This window comes from Gymnoscopelus microlampas, assembly GCF_963454915.1.
Source record: "Gymnoscopelus microlampas genome assembly, chromosome: 21".
NCBI lineage: Eukaryota > Metazoa > Chordata > Actinopteri > Myctophiformes > Myctophidae > Gymnoscopelus > Gymnoscopelus microlampas.
The window spans coordinates 17,232,252-17,249,751 of NC_139958.1; the positions used below are offsets into that span (position 1 = coordinate 17,232,252).

Consider the following 17,500-nt stretch of genomic DNA (forward strand, 5'->3'; position numbering starts at 1 on the left):
AACGTTACTTTTCAGGAAATGGGGAAAAAGAGCCTGTGTTCCGATGGAGCCAATACTTTTCATTGATCATGTATTTATAAAACCCTTTGACAGACTTAAACACTTTCATTCTGGCAGTTACAAATAAGCACAGTGCATTAACTGTGGACTTTCTTTTCTATTTCATTGTATTCTATTTGTTTATATTCCTATCTATTCCTTTTCGATCTTCTTATTTTATTTTACTACGTAGTGTAGTACCTGGTGTCAGCAGGTACTAGTATACACGAACCTGTGTAGTTTATGGCTGCTCCAACAGCCAAGCAAGCAGGTAAAGAGTAGCGTCAACAGACGGACAGAACCACAGCAGAAGCTGATGAGTCTGACACCGCAGCAATGGCGGCGCCACCTACAGGGCAGCGCTCCATGGATGTGCGTATATACAGTACCTGTGATGTCAGTATACACAACAAGAGACTGGCGAGTGCGACACCTGTCATTCATGTCGTGTCATTCGTAGGTCATGCCGGCTATTTTAGCGGTGCCAACCGCTCTACACTTGACTTTTGACTTTTGTATGTCCGTCCGGCCGGCCGGCGGTTTCAGCACGGGATGAGCACGGCAAAGAAGCAACACATACAAACACACGCGCACACACACACACACACACACACACACACACACACACACACACACAGACTTGGAGCTTGCCTCTGCCATCTCTCCTCTCATTGGCCACACGTGCCAGTGCTTATCAAAGAGGGGTCCAGGGACCCCCAGCGTATGTTATGTCCGTCCGCCCGTTTAAGCACGGGATGAGCACGGGATTTTAAACAGCTATAACTCCAGTTTGCAGCATGCCACCAAGTCCACATTTGGTATGTGGACTTAGACCACCAATAGGCACGAGCATGAATTGATGAAGTTATCAAAGAGGGGTCCAGGGACCCCCAGCGCCCGTATGAGCACGGGATGAGCACGGGATTTTAAACAGCTATAACTCCAGTTTGCAGCATGCCACCAACTCCACATTTGGTATGTGGACTTAGACCACCAATAGGGACCAGCATGAATTGCTGAAGCCCCGCCCCCTCTGTCTTCCCATTGGCTGGCCTTCAAACAGCCATAACTCAAGTTCGCAGCATGCTATGGAGTACAAATTTTGTACATGGACTAAAGCCAGCAATAGGGACGAACTGTAATTACTTAAGCCCCGCCCCCTCTGTCTGCCCATTGGCTGGGCTTTAAACAGCCAGCATTCCAGTTTGCAGCATGCTACCAAGTACAAATTTGGTAAGTGGACTCAGACCACCAATAGGGACGAACTGAAATGAGTTAAGCCCCGCCCCAAAGGCACCGCTTCCTTCACACAGGGTGTGATTTTTATTTGCATCCACCTTGAATGTAATCGTGTAATAGAGTATTCGTGCTCGGCCGGTTCTGGAGAACCACGGATCCAAACCAACTCCACACTTGACACTGACTGCACTTCCTTCGGGCGCGCCAGCAATACATTCGACAAACGTGAAGGCGATCGGTTAGGACGATTTTGGAGATATGCAAAGGACAGACATACTGTACAGAGCCCTGTAAAAGAAACCCTACGTTTTACATACACTAGTCCACAACCCGGGAGGCAGTTCCTCCCATAGCTCGCGGGGCCATCCCACAGCTGGGCAGCCGTAACCATGGCGACATTCTTTTACGCAAAATCGCTAATAAACAGCTGAGATTGGTGAAATCGAAAAACAGGCTTTGCTGTTTCACATGGTAATGGTCAATGACTGTGTGCAAATTCAGATCAATTGCTCCAGTCACTGAGGAGAACCGGGCACAACAAATTTTGGCCTCACCACCTCACCACTACAGAGCTTTGTAGAATTATAGTAGGATTGTTTTTTACTGGTGAAATGAAGATTATATACTGTACACCAGTGGTTCTCAAACCTTTGGGGCGCAAGGCACACCTAATCTTTTTCCCCTAAATTACATTGTTATTTTTTCCACTCTACTGCCTTATATTTATGCCGCTTTTAATACTTTGACATTTAGCATAACAGTATGCAAAATTGTACTTGACACTTAAATTGATATAACAATTTTATAAGTGATAACGGTCAATTCCAATAATATCAAATTATTCTGCGGCACCCCTGGACTGGCCTCACGGCACCCTGGCACCCACTTTGAGAAACCCTGATATTTTTTAAAACCCCCCACATACACACATACAGTACATACAGTACACACACACACATAGATTCTACTTTCATTCTGCTCAACTCAGTTCTATTCTTCCTTGCTCCAGCCATTTCTTTCTTGTGTCTCTTTTACTACTGAAAGAGAGGATCGGATCCGATTGATCTTATCTGATAGATCTAATGTGATTGATGTGATTGATCTGCCGGTCTGTTCGTGAGCGCAACTCTTTTCTCTTCAAATGCAGTGATTGTTCCATCTGTCTCTACGTCGCTAAAAAAACATTTTTGGTCCCCAATTAATATAGTTCTTTTTTTACTATGATTCTAGTTGGACCTTGAGGAGGGAGAGACCACTGTACAATGCAAAAGAATAGTTTTAATGCCTTCAAACAGCTATTGATGTACTTATCACAGACCACACCCTTACCACACCTGCCTGTACTCAAGTGATTATGATGTGACCCCTTTCCCCTTTCCTATCCACCAGTTTCCAAGGTGTGTCCTAAGGCCTTAGGTGCGTCCACACACACGCGTTGAGTCACCGGAAGTTCCATCTACTCCAATGATATGGGAAAAACCTGAAATCAAATCAATATCATGGGAGTGGATGGAACGTCCGGTGACTCGACACGTGTGTGTGGATGCACCCATAGTGTGAATTATGGGCATCACTTCCTGTTGTCAGTCTTTCAATTCATTTCAGTGATCCGTGTCAGTCAATAATAATGTGGGAACACAACCTAACTGAATAAAAAAAGGGTCATTTTAGTCTGCCTACTTACCCTAATGATCAATGACTCTTGCGCTTAGCAGTAGCCTAACTCCTGTCCTGTGTTTCATTCTGCTGATGCTGTTGTGACACCTGAATCTCTGCATGGGGATTAAATGGTGCTTGTTAACACATTGATTGACAAGATATTAAACATAGTTTTCTATCCCCTTGCCAGCGTATAATTACCTCAATCCGATGATATTTGAAACGCCGTGGAACCGACAGTGTGTCCCAAAAACACAAACAAAATAGTCCCCGTGGGTTAGCGGAGGGATCTGTGTATCCATAGGAACGACAACGTTCCAACCGCGATCCGCCATTTTGGGGCTTCGGCCCGATGAAAACTAGTGGTTTTCGATGCAAAAAAAAGAAACTGAGTTACAGCTGTTTTTCTGAAAATCGGAAGCGGATGGCTACCTGTTTTTTTGGAACAACGTCACATCCACATTCTACTTCTCTGAAAGACGATCGATCATTCCAAAGTTGTGTTAGGTCGCCCCTTGTGGAATTATCCCCAAAAAATGAAAGAACGCATCAGTGCGATCTTGGCAATCAATGTGTTAAGTGACGTTAGCGCTTGATAATAAGCATTGATCATTCATTTGAATCCGCTGTGTGGAGGGAGATCTTGTAGGGTAAGTAGGCAGGCTAAGGTGACCCTTTCTGATTCCTGTCGGGTAGTGTTCCCACATTACTGTTGACCGATTTGATCCCTCAAATGAATTGAATGACTGACAACATTAAGCGATGCACATAAGTCACACACGCCCTTTTCCCCAGTCAGCTCCCAAGGACACTTGTGGATAGACATGATTTCACACGCCGCTGCCTGAGGACGAGTTCTTGTACTCGAAACGCGTTGCCGAGTAGTCGATTACGATTTTAAGCCAATTGTATGTTCGTTTGCCTAAACGAAAGTTGTAAAAAGAAATAGCTGATTGAAGGCATTAAAACTATGCATTTGCATTGCACAGTACCTCTATGTTTTTTTGCAGGATTGTAATTAAGTATTTTTTGTTTTTCTGATTCACACTGGCAATGAGAAGACTGCATGCTTTAATTGCAACTGTAGTCGTTAAATATATCAATTATGTAAGTAGAGCATAATGTGGTCCATTATGAAAACATAAGAATACTGTATTATTAAATTATTATAAAACATTTGTCGTGTAATTTACAAGATAGAATGATGGAAATATTGCCTTAAGCGTCCAATGTAAATGAGCATATTCATAATGAATTGACTAATGTGAACAATCCTTGTAGAGGCCGATTGCTGGACTGATTTTATTCCATTTCTTTCCAGTATAACAACATGAGCGTCATTTCCTTTAGGTTTTTAATGATCTGGAATCTCAATCCACTTCCTGATGTTGTAGACTAGAGACAGTGGTGGAAAGTAACAAAGTATATGATGTGCTTTTACTTTGAGTATTTCCAATTTGTTATACTTGACACTTGACAATTTTAGTCCTCTACATCTCACAGTCAAATATTGTACTTTTTACTCCACTACAATTATTAGAAAACCTTAGTTACTAGTTACTTTGTAGATTTGTATTATTATTACAAACATGCATCAACCACTTCAGCCCTATTCAGACTTCGGCTTTTTGAAAGTAGCCGACCTACAAGCTTGTGAGCTTGTAGATCTGTGTAATGACTTAAATTAATACTGAGAATTTACAGTGTAGATTGTGGCCTCAAAGACAAAAAAGGTTCCATTTGTACACTCTCCAGACCCATTTGGACCCCTGGTGGGCCCCAGACCAGATGTTGAGAAACACTTCTCTATCTGAAGATGATGTTGGTTATGGTTTCCATTGCAACACGCTTCATCAGGTTGCCCAGCAAAGTGGGTGATGGTGAACTTTTAAGTAGAGCAATTTACACATTAAAATACTGTTAATTTAACTCTCAAGAGTGTACAGAAGTCATAATGGAACCAAAATGTATGGATACCTGGAGGTCCATTTTGTACATTCTTCTAAATGAACACTGAGGATTTCACTGTGCACTGTTTTGGTGAGGAATTAGCACAATAACAAAGAAAGAAAGAAAGAAAGAAAGATCTGCATGTGTATGTGATTATGTATGTGATTTTACTGCTCTGTTCACTGTCTTTGCCTGTAACAGTGATTTTCTTATCTGCACCACTGGGTAAGATCAGGCAAGAATTCTGGACTTTGTTTCCAACCTGTTGTGTTGTTCACCATTAAAACAATACAGTGATGTCCTCTTCCTTTGTTGTAACAAATAGTACACACATTGGTACAGAAGTTAGCAGTAGTAGTGGCAATTATAGCGTGAATGTCACCTAGTCTTGCCTGTTCTTGTTTTGATTCAGTACAGTGGCGAAATGTTTATACAGTACAAACTGATGAGGCAGGTGTCAACAAGACTAAATTGTCTTGATGGTCTACCACATGATTAGATTGTCTTCACCATTGTCTTTATGACCGAAAATTACTGTCAACATTCACCAGTTAGTATCAGCAAAACATGTTGGCGTTAGAAGGACCTCTCCGTCATGAAGTCCCAGGCTGAATTTTTGGCCCAGTACGTCCTTGTGTGTTGTGTTGTGTTGTTGTTGTTGTTGTTGTTGTTGTGGTGGTATGTTGTGTTGTGTTGTGTTGTGTACAAGCATGGAATGTCACTGTTTTAATGGCAGTGCCACTTGGCCTTTGGTGTTATAATTTTTATAATTAAGGACACAAAAGCCAAAATGCCAGAAAGGCCGTAGAACCAGTACATCTAATAGTGAGACCAGTATGCCGACAGCAGAACCAGCACACATCTAATAGTGAGACCAGTATGCCGACAGCAGAACCAGCACACATCTAATAGTGAGACCAGTATGCCGACAGCAGAACCAGCACACATCTAATAGTGAGACCAGTATGCAGACAGCAGAACCAGTACGTATCATGGCCAGACCAGTATGTAGACAGCAGAACCAGTACACATCTAATAGTGAGACCAGTATGCAGACAGCAGAACCAGTACATATCATGGCGAGACCAGTATGCAGACAGCAGTGACGTAAACGTCCATTAAGATCGTAGACGCGGAAACACAATTGATGAGGGAACGGCTCTTGGCTCCTGAGTAGCGCTCTCACACGCTCCCTCTCTCTCTCTCTCTCTCTCTCTCTCTCTCTCTCTTTCTCTCTTTCTCTCTCTTTTTTTCTTTCTCTCTCTCTCTCTCTCTCTCTCTCTCTCTCTCTCTCTCTCACACACACACACACACACACACACACACACACACACACACACACACACACACACACACACACACACACACACACTGCTGTGGCCTGGTCCTTATCCAAGCACTCACAGTCTGTCAGAGAGCATCACAACAGAGAGAGAGAGACATGGAGACGAGGGGAGAGCAATGGGGAGAGGCGGGGAGATGGAGAGAGAGAAATGGAGAGACTTCTGTAGTTTTATGTAATTTGCGTGTGTGTGTGTGTGTGTGTGTGTGTGCTCGCGCGTGTGCGCGTGCGCGTTTATACAAAAACGCACACGCGTTCTAACTACAGTATATGCAGTATATGTATATGTATATGTATATGTACAGTATATGTACAGTATATGTATATGTATATGTATATGTATATGTATATGTATATGTATATGTATATGTATATGTATATGTACTGTATACTGTATATATAAACTCAAGCTTCACATCACACCAATCCTTAAATCCTGCTGCTGCCTCTGCTTTTACACACACACACACACACACACACACACACACACACACACACACACACACACACACACACACACACACACACACACACACACACACACACACACACACACACACACACACACACACACACACACACACACACACACACACCCTCCTTGGTAAGCAGGTTAAAAGTTCAGTCTTGCACAGCTTGGTGAAATATCTGAATGGGAGACTTATTAAATGTTCAACTGGAAATATTTGCACATATTCATGTTTGATGTTAAATTGTTCCAGTGCATGAAAAAACAACAACAATCTGAAACAGGTTTCAAACCAGGGTACGTAATTCCGGATCCCAGAGACATTTTTTCATTGCGTCTTTCAAGAGTGGAAAATAAGGAAAATAAGGGACTAAAACATCTCATTTTGAAGTAAATTAAGATATAAAACATGGAGCTACATTGTTGAATTGTTTGAATAAATTACGTTTAGAGAAAACATAAAAGTCCTTAATATCAAGAAAACACTTGGAACATTAGTCAAAAATAGCCGGTGTACATAGCAGATCTATACTGTAGGCGAATATATTTTAAGCGAATAGATTTTGGTGTAGAGAGAAATAAGAATAGAGGGTTTAAGTGGTTAATTCAGTAAAAAAAAGAAATTTGAATCATGTTGGATGTTTGATGTTGTAATGGAGTGAGACGACATTCAGGTTGACATGCTGTACAGGTATAGAATTCAATTTAACAGGGTTACATCCAAAGAAAAGAAAAGCCTTGTACTATATTCTCTCTCTCTCTTTCTCTAGTGTGTGTGTGTGTGTGTGTGTGTGTGTGTGTGTGTGTGTGTGTGTGTGTGTGTGTGTGTGTGTGTGTGTGTGTGTGTGTGTGTGTGTGTGTGCGTGTGCGCGCGCGTGCGTGTCATCTGCCTTCGCATTTTGTATGTGTGGTTGTGGAAGTGCTTTATAGTGCAGCTGTATGGGTGTACTTTGCCAACATAAATTTAGATGTGTCAATCTGTGTGCGTATGTGTGTGTGTGTGTGTGTGCGTACGTGTGCGTACGTGTGCGATTGCATGTGTGTGTGTGTGATGTATTCACGTATCTCTTTGTGCATGTATGGATTTGTGTCAGCTCATGCATGTGTATGTGCGCCTCTTGTCAGTATATAAGTGTCTGAGTATATGTGTGTGTGTGTGTGTGTGTGCGTGCGCGCGTGCGTGTGTGTGTGTGTGTGCGTGCGCGCACGCAAGTGTGTGTGTGTGTGGGCGTCTTTGTAAGTGTGCCAACCCAGTCCAGCTGGCATCAGTCATAGCTGAATCTGAGGCCGTTGTGTGGTGGTCTCACACACACACACACACACACACACACACACACACACACACACACACACACACACACACACACACACACACACTCGTCAACCACGGCCTGCACTCTGCATGCCTGTAATTATCAACCTCTCTGCATTGACTGCTGCTTTGGCCTGCATTCAGCCCATCTATACTGGCCTGTGTGTGTGTGTGTGTGTGTGTGTGTGTGGGTGTGTGTGTGTGGGGGTGCGTGTGTGTGCGTGTGTGTCTGTGGGTGCGTGTGCCTATTTCCAACTCCTCGCCACCGCATCCACGCTTCATTTTCTTTGCTGCAGATAAAGCGGCGCACGCTCCCTTGAAACCTCTTCTCTCCATTTCGCCTCGTGTGGCTCGGCTCGTCCAACCGCAGTGCATAATTACACACTAACCAGTGGGGTAGATATTTATATTGGCTGAAGATTTAAAATGTGTATCAAAAAGCTCAATGCTTGTAAAAATAGGCTACTGTAGGCTTCGGTCTAAAAGTAGCCACGGTGTAGCTCGGCCAGCCAGACTGTGGCTCTCACGTTGACAGGCTGGAGTATCATGATGCTTTCTTGTGTGTGTGTGTGTGTGTGTTTTATGTGTGTGTGTGTGTGTGTGTGTGTGTGTGTGTGTGTGTGTGTGTGTGTGTGTGTGTGTGTGTGTGTGTGTGTGTGTGTGTGTGTGTGTGTGTGTGTGTGTGTGTGTGTGTGTGTGTGTGCGCGCACGCGTGCGTGTTTGTGTGTGTGTGCGTGCACACGTGTGTGTCAAAATGAGGAATATGATTTTTTTTCTTGTCGATAAAACCACGTAATGTAAAAAAATAAAGAAATTAATCCCATGTGGATCCCAAAATCCACCCGGGAACGGCATGGCTCCAATGTGGATCTGGGCCAGCCTTTGACATCAGTCGTCTCGTCAGTGACATATCAGTGACATATGATTCCATATTTGGGCACGGTTTCAGCTCGATCTGAGCCCCAATGACTTCCATTATAAAATTAAAGTGACATTTTACAAAAAGAAAATGTAATGAAGATATGTAGAAAACAAATTGGTGGACTTACTGTGGCCTACTAGCAGCTGTGCACAAGAATTGTGGCGCTGATCGGTCCAGCGGTCTAATAGATTAGCTCCGGAACACTCACTCACTGACACACACACACACACGCATGCGCACACGCACACACACACACACACACACACACACACACACACACATAGACCCTCTTATCGACGGCTAGCCTCCTGCAGAGAGCCATGCCGTAAAAAACAACGCCCACCAGAGAGCACTCAGTCACAATGCTGATGTAGGCCTACAGTATATTTGCTGCTATGTTGAGGCACCTATACGTACATACTGCACTGTATGCTATGTGCATATAGATATCTATTGTTGATTTGTCAACAAATCAATAGATATCTATTTGTGTTTTTTTTTTACCCCCTTCTTATCTTTCTCCTTTCTGGAAATAACAAAAACGACAGAGCTCGCACAAAAGCGAATGTCAAAGACTTTTTTTTTTTTTTACACCTGTTAACCTGTGATAAAGCTGATTCTGATTCTCTGAGTTGTTTAGTTCACTGTCAAATCATCAGTGTCAATGTAACTCTGAGATTGTACAAAATGGACCCGTAGGGGTCCATTTAGTCACATTTGTGCACTCTCAGAGAGTAAGAACCGAGGCTCTAAACTGAATAAAGAACGGTTTTCCATGCATGACTTTTTATACCACTTGAAAGCAAAGCGTGCGACATGTGCACATTGTAGCCTACATCCTCTTTTATGTGTCTCTGTACTTTGTCTTGTTTTGATGCAGAAAGAAAGGAATCCTCAACCTAAATGAATGTGAAGAATGGAAAACAGTCTTTGTTTTGTTGTCGACGCACAAAGCTAGGCTGAGCTGTCTGTGACTCCATGCGTTGCAGGCATGGCAGATGGTCTAGAGTGGTGGTTCTCAAAGTGGGGTCTGGGGACCCCCAGGGGTCCTTGAGGGGGTTCCATGTGGTCCCGAGCAATAGGAGCTTCATCTCACTGTTATTTCAACCAGTTTAGAAGTGAACCCAATGAGAGAATAGGCATAAGAATGACTGTGTCCCTATGCCACGGGTCCATTGTGGTTACATTTGGACACTCTCAGAATTACAAATGGATGCATTATTAACACTGAGGATTTTACGGTGCAGGTGTTGGTTTCAAGCACAATTTGAAATCAAGCTTTTCGTTGTGATCTTGGCTTGAGCTTGACTTTATGTCCATGTACGTAGCATTTACATTGACCCATCCTAACTATTACTGTAGGAGTTGTGGCCGCTATTAATACAACCCTGTGGGAGCATGTTAGAAGTTAAGTGCCTTGCTCAGGGACACTTCAGCACATAGATTGGTTGGACTGGGTCGAACCGGTGACCTCCCAATTCCCAGAAGGCCTCTCCACCCACTCAGCTATGGCCATCCGAAGGATATTATGTGTTATGTTGTACATTGGCAGGGACTTTTTACGGCATGGTACCAAACGTCTAGAAAAGGGTTGTGTGTCCCAACAAAATAGGCCAATAACTCAATAGCTCAAATGATGCTGCTACACCAATCACAGCACAGCAACAACACCACACAAAGTTCATGTTAGCATCTATCATTGTTCAAATGATATCACTGTTGTCCAATGTAAAAGGATGAAGGAAAAAGAAAGTATCCAAAACTGAAGAAATGTAACATAGCATCTTAGCTCATCATGTTTGCTCATCACAACTTTTTAAGATGTGACTACTTTTGCACAACACTGTCATATAATGAAATATTAAATAGGGCATTAATACATTTATGAAAAACAAAGAGATGAAATGCGAAGATCGTTTTCTGCTTGACAGCGACAATATACATAATATATATGCTGCATATGACTGTAGCTCAATGTAAAAGGATGAAGGAAAGCAATAGGCCTTTTCCATGGAAGCTATAAACTATCAAATAGACTAATATAGGTAAGCAGGTGTTACCAATGATACTAATTAAGGTTCTGTTCCATTTAGTGTAACAGAGCCTTTCCACAGAAGCGGCAGCTTTGACCTGAATGGAACATAACCTCAATTAGTATCATTGGTAGCAGTCCCGTGTTTAAAAAAAGGCATATTCATTCACTACAAAGAAATGTTCCATTTATTTACATTTTAAGATGTAGGCTAAGGTTAGCTTGTTAGCTGAACCATACGTAACTTGCTATCCATAGCGGGAAGAAACACCGTTATTAAACACTGTCTTGTTCTTGGGTGTGTTTGCTAAACTTGTCGGAGAGGAGGCGTTTGAATTGACCTCTTGAACCCATAGCGTCCCTATTCTGGGGCAACCATTCAGCGAAAATAGCTCAAAGCACTATTCAGTGTAGAGGGAAAAAAAGGATAGGGCCTAGAGCCTTGGGGGACTCTGGTCAACTAAGTATATGGGGTTTAAGTGGTTAATGGAGAAACTAATTCATGATTGAAGCAATCAGTCAATGACCTGATAATGCAACAAGCTTGATATATGCACATTCTGTTTTACTCTTGTTCTTTAATTCTCCTTTTTTTCTCCTCCTCTCCTCTCCGCTAGGTAAAACAGACAGATCTTCCTACTACAACAGAGACTCCAACCCACATTGTCACCAGGTCAGTCTCAGTTCTGTTTATCAGCCTCTCATGTTGTGCATCATCAGCGGTTTGAAATGATCCTCTTGAGTTTGTGTGTTTGTGTGCTTGCTGTGTGTGTGTGTGTGTGTGTGTGTGTGTTTGTGTGTGTGTGTGTGTGTGTGTGTGTGTGTGTGTGTGTGTGTGTGTGTGTGTGTGTGTGTGTGTGTGTGTGTGTGTGTGTGCGTGCGTGCGTGCGTGCGTGCGTGCGTGCGTGCGTGCGTGCGTGCGTGCGTGCGTGTGGTTTTGTGGTTTTTATTACTTGATATGCTGTTTCATGGACTGTTTGTGCACAAGGTGACAACATTATAAGCTCAGTAAACTCAACAACATAAGAGAGACAGACAGTAGAAAAGCCTAGTGGGAGACAGTGTAGGAGAGACAGACAGTAGGAGATGGTGGGAGACACATAGACGGTTAACATATCTGAGCTTACATTCTATTATAACAAATATTTAAGTTAGTTTCGACTTTTTTGTTTTCCACAGCACTTTCTTTTTAACTTTAAATGTAGACTGAAGACAGCAGTTTTCCTCACCTGCTAGCCTGTGCCAGGTGTTTGACCGTCTGAATGTTCAAGTCATTTATTCGGGGTCATGCCTATGTTCCCTCAGCCCTATATGTTCCCTCAGTTTAGGATTAGGCTTGGGGTTAGGGTTAGGGTTGGGGTTATGTTAGTTTTGAGGGAACATAGGGCTGAGGGAAAATAGGCCATTTATTCTTGAGCTGGTTCAGGGTTTCATGTTGCAAAAATCCCACCATTCGCACCATTTGTGTTTGGAACGCAAAACGCCTCCCCATTCGCTGATCGAGTAATTAGCTGCTGCTTCAGTAAATAAGACATTAATTCAACACACCTCGTGAGCGCACATTTCACCGTGCAAATTTACCTTTCATCTACATGAATCTGTCCATCTCTATGTTTGGATAAATACACCCACAGAGTGACATATACAGCTGAGAGAGAAACTAAAGCAAGCACATGCATGCATGTGCACACACACACACACACACACACACACACACACACACACACGCATGCACGCACGTGCACGCGCGCACCTACGCACGCATACTTCTGGTTGTGTGTGGGCTCCCCGCTGTCATCTGGTTGTGGTTTGGTATCTAAAGGGACATTCTGTCTACTTAAGCAGAAAAAACCCCACATCATCTGGGTGAAGGGTGGGACAGGATGAGAGGATGGACTGATGAGAGATACTTTGTCGTACGGCCGTGTCACCTGCCAAAAATAGCAGACTGGGCGTGACTCTCATCTCTCTCTATTAGTAGTTTTTCACTGGTTGGGGTCTGACTCGGTTTGGCAACATTGACACCCAGTGTATCAATCTGTTTTTGTTTTCCTCTGATTTGGACCTGGATTTTCTGTAGGCCCTGTGCACACATACAGTGGGTATTTAATTTTTATTTTTACATAAATGTCTCTATTTGTTTGGGCCCTTGATACAAATGCAAACGGCATGGCCCTTACAAACAGACTTTTTTGGAAAACTCCATCTAGGGTGACGCCTTTTAAAAACTCTTGTTTTCAGTGTTGACTTGTAGACGAGGTAAACGAGGTCACGTTCGCCATAGCTTTTTGCTTGTGACATCGGGAGTGTGCGCCGTTATTTCCTTTGTTTAAACTTCACATGATAGTTTGTGCAATGATGGACTTGGACAAAATAGTGCTGGTAACAAGACTTTCTACATTTTATACATAAACATACAGTTGCTATTTCACCATATTGAGGAACAGAGGCGTCGGGATGCGCTATGGAGGTCACTGCTACATAATTCATCAGTCCAACGGCACAGACAAGGCTATGTAAAGAAGGAGAGGTCAGAGATACATTACATTCTAGGCATTGGGAGGCAAACGTGAGACGATGATGGAATGCATTGAAGTCAATGAGAGCCAGGTGGACGAGCTTATGAATAAACACCAACTTTGAATTATCGCAACCTGTCAAGTTATCTATACAGGTAAATTAAAAAAAGACATATTTTCTGAACTCTTGCCTTTTTAATGTGCACACTATATAATTATATTGAGGTATCTAAAAAGCACAGAGTACGTTTATGACCGTTTCTGTGTCTATCGCAAGACTGAAGTGCTTTGACAGGCTGTCAATTGACATTGACAGTCTCTTGTTTTTTGCTGTTTTTTTTGTGTTTTCATGTAGTTAACGATTCTTTGGATCTTTTTATTAACAAAGGAGGAAAACTCGTGTTTTTGAAAATACGCACTTGTGAACTAATATATGGGTCTCTATCACTCATTCAGTCTGTCACTTTATCACCTTCTCTCTTTCTCTCTCTCAATCACTATACACCGTGATGGTGGCACGCATGCATGCACACGCACGGAAGGACGCACTCATGGACACACGCACGGACACACGCACGGACACACGCACGGACACACCACTCAGAAAAATGCTGAGGGAAATGTTTTGATGCTTTGGCAGGTTTCAGAGGAGCTTAGATTATGCTGTGCTTACCTGTTAAAGAGGTTGCGGCGTGAGCGCGCGCCTACACACACACACACCCCACACACACACTCACACACACACACACACACACACACACACACACACACACACACATACACATACTTTACACATACACACACATACCTACGCATAACAACACATACACACCTGCACACATGTACAAACCACACAACCAATGCGATAACAGGCTGACACACTAAATGACAAGACACTCTTATAGACAGACAGACAGACAGACAGACAGACAGACAGACAGACAGACAGACAGACAGACAGATGACCATGCCAGCTTAAGTCTGTCTGTCTGTATGTCTGTCTGTCTGTCTGTCTGTCTGTCTGTCTGTCTGGCTAGCTATTTTTTTCATTTTTTCACTATGGTAGTATACAACGTTAGTGCCATTGATCCACATCCAAGCCACAACACAATCAATTGACTGGTCATTAAAATAAACAAGCTCTGAAAATGCCCAGCCATCTGACCACTTGACACGGCAGCCGAGAGGCTACCATGTCAACACTGTCGAGATTTTCAAGTGTGCCCCGTGTCCAGAAAAGGTCGAGAACCATTGGTTTAGCCGAAGTACAATGGGGCAATGTGCTGTGAGCTTGTACAGCGGCTATTTCTTTGGTGTTTTTGGAGGGGAAGAAGAGCAAGGCCAAAAGAGGGGGTTTATGGATGCAATGAGACAGGACATGCAGGTGGCTGGAGTGACCGAGAAAACAGTAACAGATGGAAAAGATGATCCGCCGTGGCGACCCCTGATGGGAACTAGCCGAAAGAAGAAGCTTATAATTATCATTATTGTTATTAATTATTATATACGCAAAGGCACACTGAGGTATCGCCCGCTAAGATAATGATAGGTTTATTGAAAGCCAAAAACCTCCGCCTGTTTCTTTTCAATATTTGGTGTGTTGACCGCAGCTTAGTGTAACAACTTACCGTATGTATATGTGCATCTGGACAGTGACACCTAGTGGTGGACAGGAGCACCATAAATACGCTAGGGCAAGTGTTGAGGAAAGGGGCAGATTTTCTGGAGCCAGTAAAACATTCAGGTCAATTCATGAATGTAATTTAAATGAATAAACAAATAAATGGAGCTCAGCTGTATAGTTTACAACATATGCTTTTAATTAATGTTTTCAACATCTGAAGAGCTCTCCAGGTATGTCGACCTCTGTTTGATCTGCGGCACTTTACAATACGGAACATTCCTCTCCATTAATTACTAAACACTCACGCTGTCTCTCTACCCCCTCTCTCTCTCTCTCAATCCTTCCCCTCTGTCTTTCTCTATCTCTTTTTGAGCGGTGCTAAAGTGACTAAAAAGTAACTACAGTGGGTAAAAAGTAATCAAAGTGACAACAAATATTTAAAAGTAAATACTTAAAAATACTTAATAATACTCAGTATCTCTCTATATCTCTCACTCTCTTTCTCTCACTCACACACACGCATGCACGCATGCACGCACACACACACACACACGCATGCACGCGCACGCACACGCACACACACACACACACACGCACGCACGCACGCACGCGCGCGCGCGCGCGCGCGCACTGTCCCTCTCTCTCTTCCTTTTTTGCCTCTCTCAAAATGTTCTGGCTTGGAAACATCTGCGGAATGTGTCATTGTAAGACCAGACACAGCTGTGTGTGTGTGTGTGTGTGTGTGTGTGTGTGTGTGTGTGTGTGTGTGTGTGTGTGTGTGTGTATGTGTGTGTGTGTGTGTGTGTGTGTGTGTGCATCACCCCTCATCCGTTCTGGAAGGCCTGCAGATCCTGTGCGTGGGCTTTAGTATGGAATCTGGTTACAAAGGGTGTGTGTGTGTGTGTGTGTGTGTGTGTGTCTATCATTCTCTGTGTATGTGTGCGCACGTTTTTTGAAACATACGTGTGTGTGTGCGTGCGTGTGTGTGTGTGCGTGCGTGTGTCAGGAAAAGTGTTGCCAGGATGAAACCTCCCAACATCCTGTCATTCCTCGAGTGAATCTCCCTTCTCATTGGCTCTTTTATGACCAATGGCAAGAGAGCAGGAAGTGAAGGCCCATGCAAACATCTGTTCAGATGAGAGGCAGAGAACAATGATAGGTCTGTCCACACACAAGCTCATTATTATGAACGACATGGCTGTCCACACATACAGTAACCTCATTATTATTAATAACCACTTGAACCCCTGCATGCCTATTCTGGGTGGAACACATTCGACCCCCAAAAAATAGCAGATCTACAAGCTCAAAGCTTGTAGATCGGCTATTGTAGACGAAGACGGACATTTGGCGTAGACGGAAAAAAAGCGGTCCAAGTAGAGTTGTAACTCAAGTCCAGTTCACTGAGACTAGAGGGTTTACTGTAAGTGGTTAATGACATGCCTGCCCACAATAATGTATTTCTCTAAACACCATACAATAACATGGACCAAGACTAATGCTGTTTTCATTGAATCTGTTTCATTCAGTTAGAAAGATAACAAAACTAAAAATCTAATTATAGCGTCTGTATATTTGTCTCTCTGTCTGTGTGTTTGTCTATAGATAGCATAGACAGACAGACAGACAGACAGACAGACAGACAGACAGACAGATAGACAGACAGATATACCGTAAATTATATAAATACAATACTTGTTCTACGTATTGTATTAACATACTCGGACCAGCGGTTGTCCAGAACAGAGACTCTCATAATCTCTGTTTTTGTCTGTCTGTGTACCTTCAATGCCCATGTATGGAGATCCCTGATGTCATCAATATGACATCATGGTGCTGATGTGTCGTCATGGTACTGATGTCATAGACTGGCCTCCAAGTACTGTGATAATTACCATCTATATACCATCAGTTATCAGCCACTGGAGTGTGGTGGTGTTGACCCGCAGAAACACACTGTCTCGTCTACCAAAACAAACAGTGAAAACGCCACGATACAGCCAGAAGGCAATGTGTTTCTGCAGGTCAACACCACCACTATATAGGGTGATGGTGTTATATAGAGGGAAATGGTGGGTAAAGTTTTATTTATTGTTTTGTTATGTAAACACAGGGCACAAGACAGAATGACAGGGTCAGTGGCAGTGTTATTTGCGTAATGGAAACTAGCACCTCATTGGCTAGTTGCAAATTGAGAGTTTGATGATTGGTCAATACGGCCATGCTTAGAATTTGTGAATGAAAGCTTTTGACAGCATGGGAAAGAGGAAGTGATGTCATGGAAATCCCCAGTAAATACAACAATGGAAGAGGGAGAGCATGAGAGAGAAGTTATTTTTTTTTATTTTGAACTTTAGGAAAAACATTGAAAAATAGATTATAGAAACGTATCA

The 17,500-nt window shown here is 43.0% G+C and overlaps 1 protein-coding gene and 1 long non-coding RNA gene across 4 annotated transcripts in view; both read left to right on the forward strand.

The window, feature by feature from the left end:
• LOC311038063 overlaps positions 1-17,500 on the forward strand; it is a 332,539-nt gene that overhangs the window by 147,378 nt on the left and 167,661 nt on the right. The gene's annotated exons all lie outside the window — the stretch shown is intronic.
• Positions 1-17,500, forward strand: part of tcf4 (transcription factor 4) — a 192,254-nt gene that overhangs the window by 71,075 nt on the left and 103,679 nt on the right. For all 3 annotated transcript variants that reach the window (XM_084047365.1, XM_084047364.1, XM_084047363.1), the window contains exon 6: positions 11,582-11,637. In XM_084047365.1, coding sequence (XP_083903491.1) covers positions 11,582-11,637 — 56 coding nt within the window. The remainder of the gene's footprint in view (positions 1-11,581; positions 11,638-17,500) is intronic.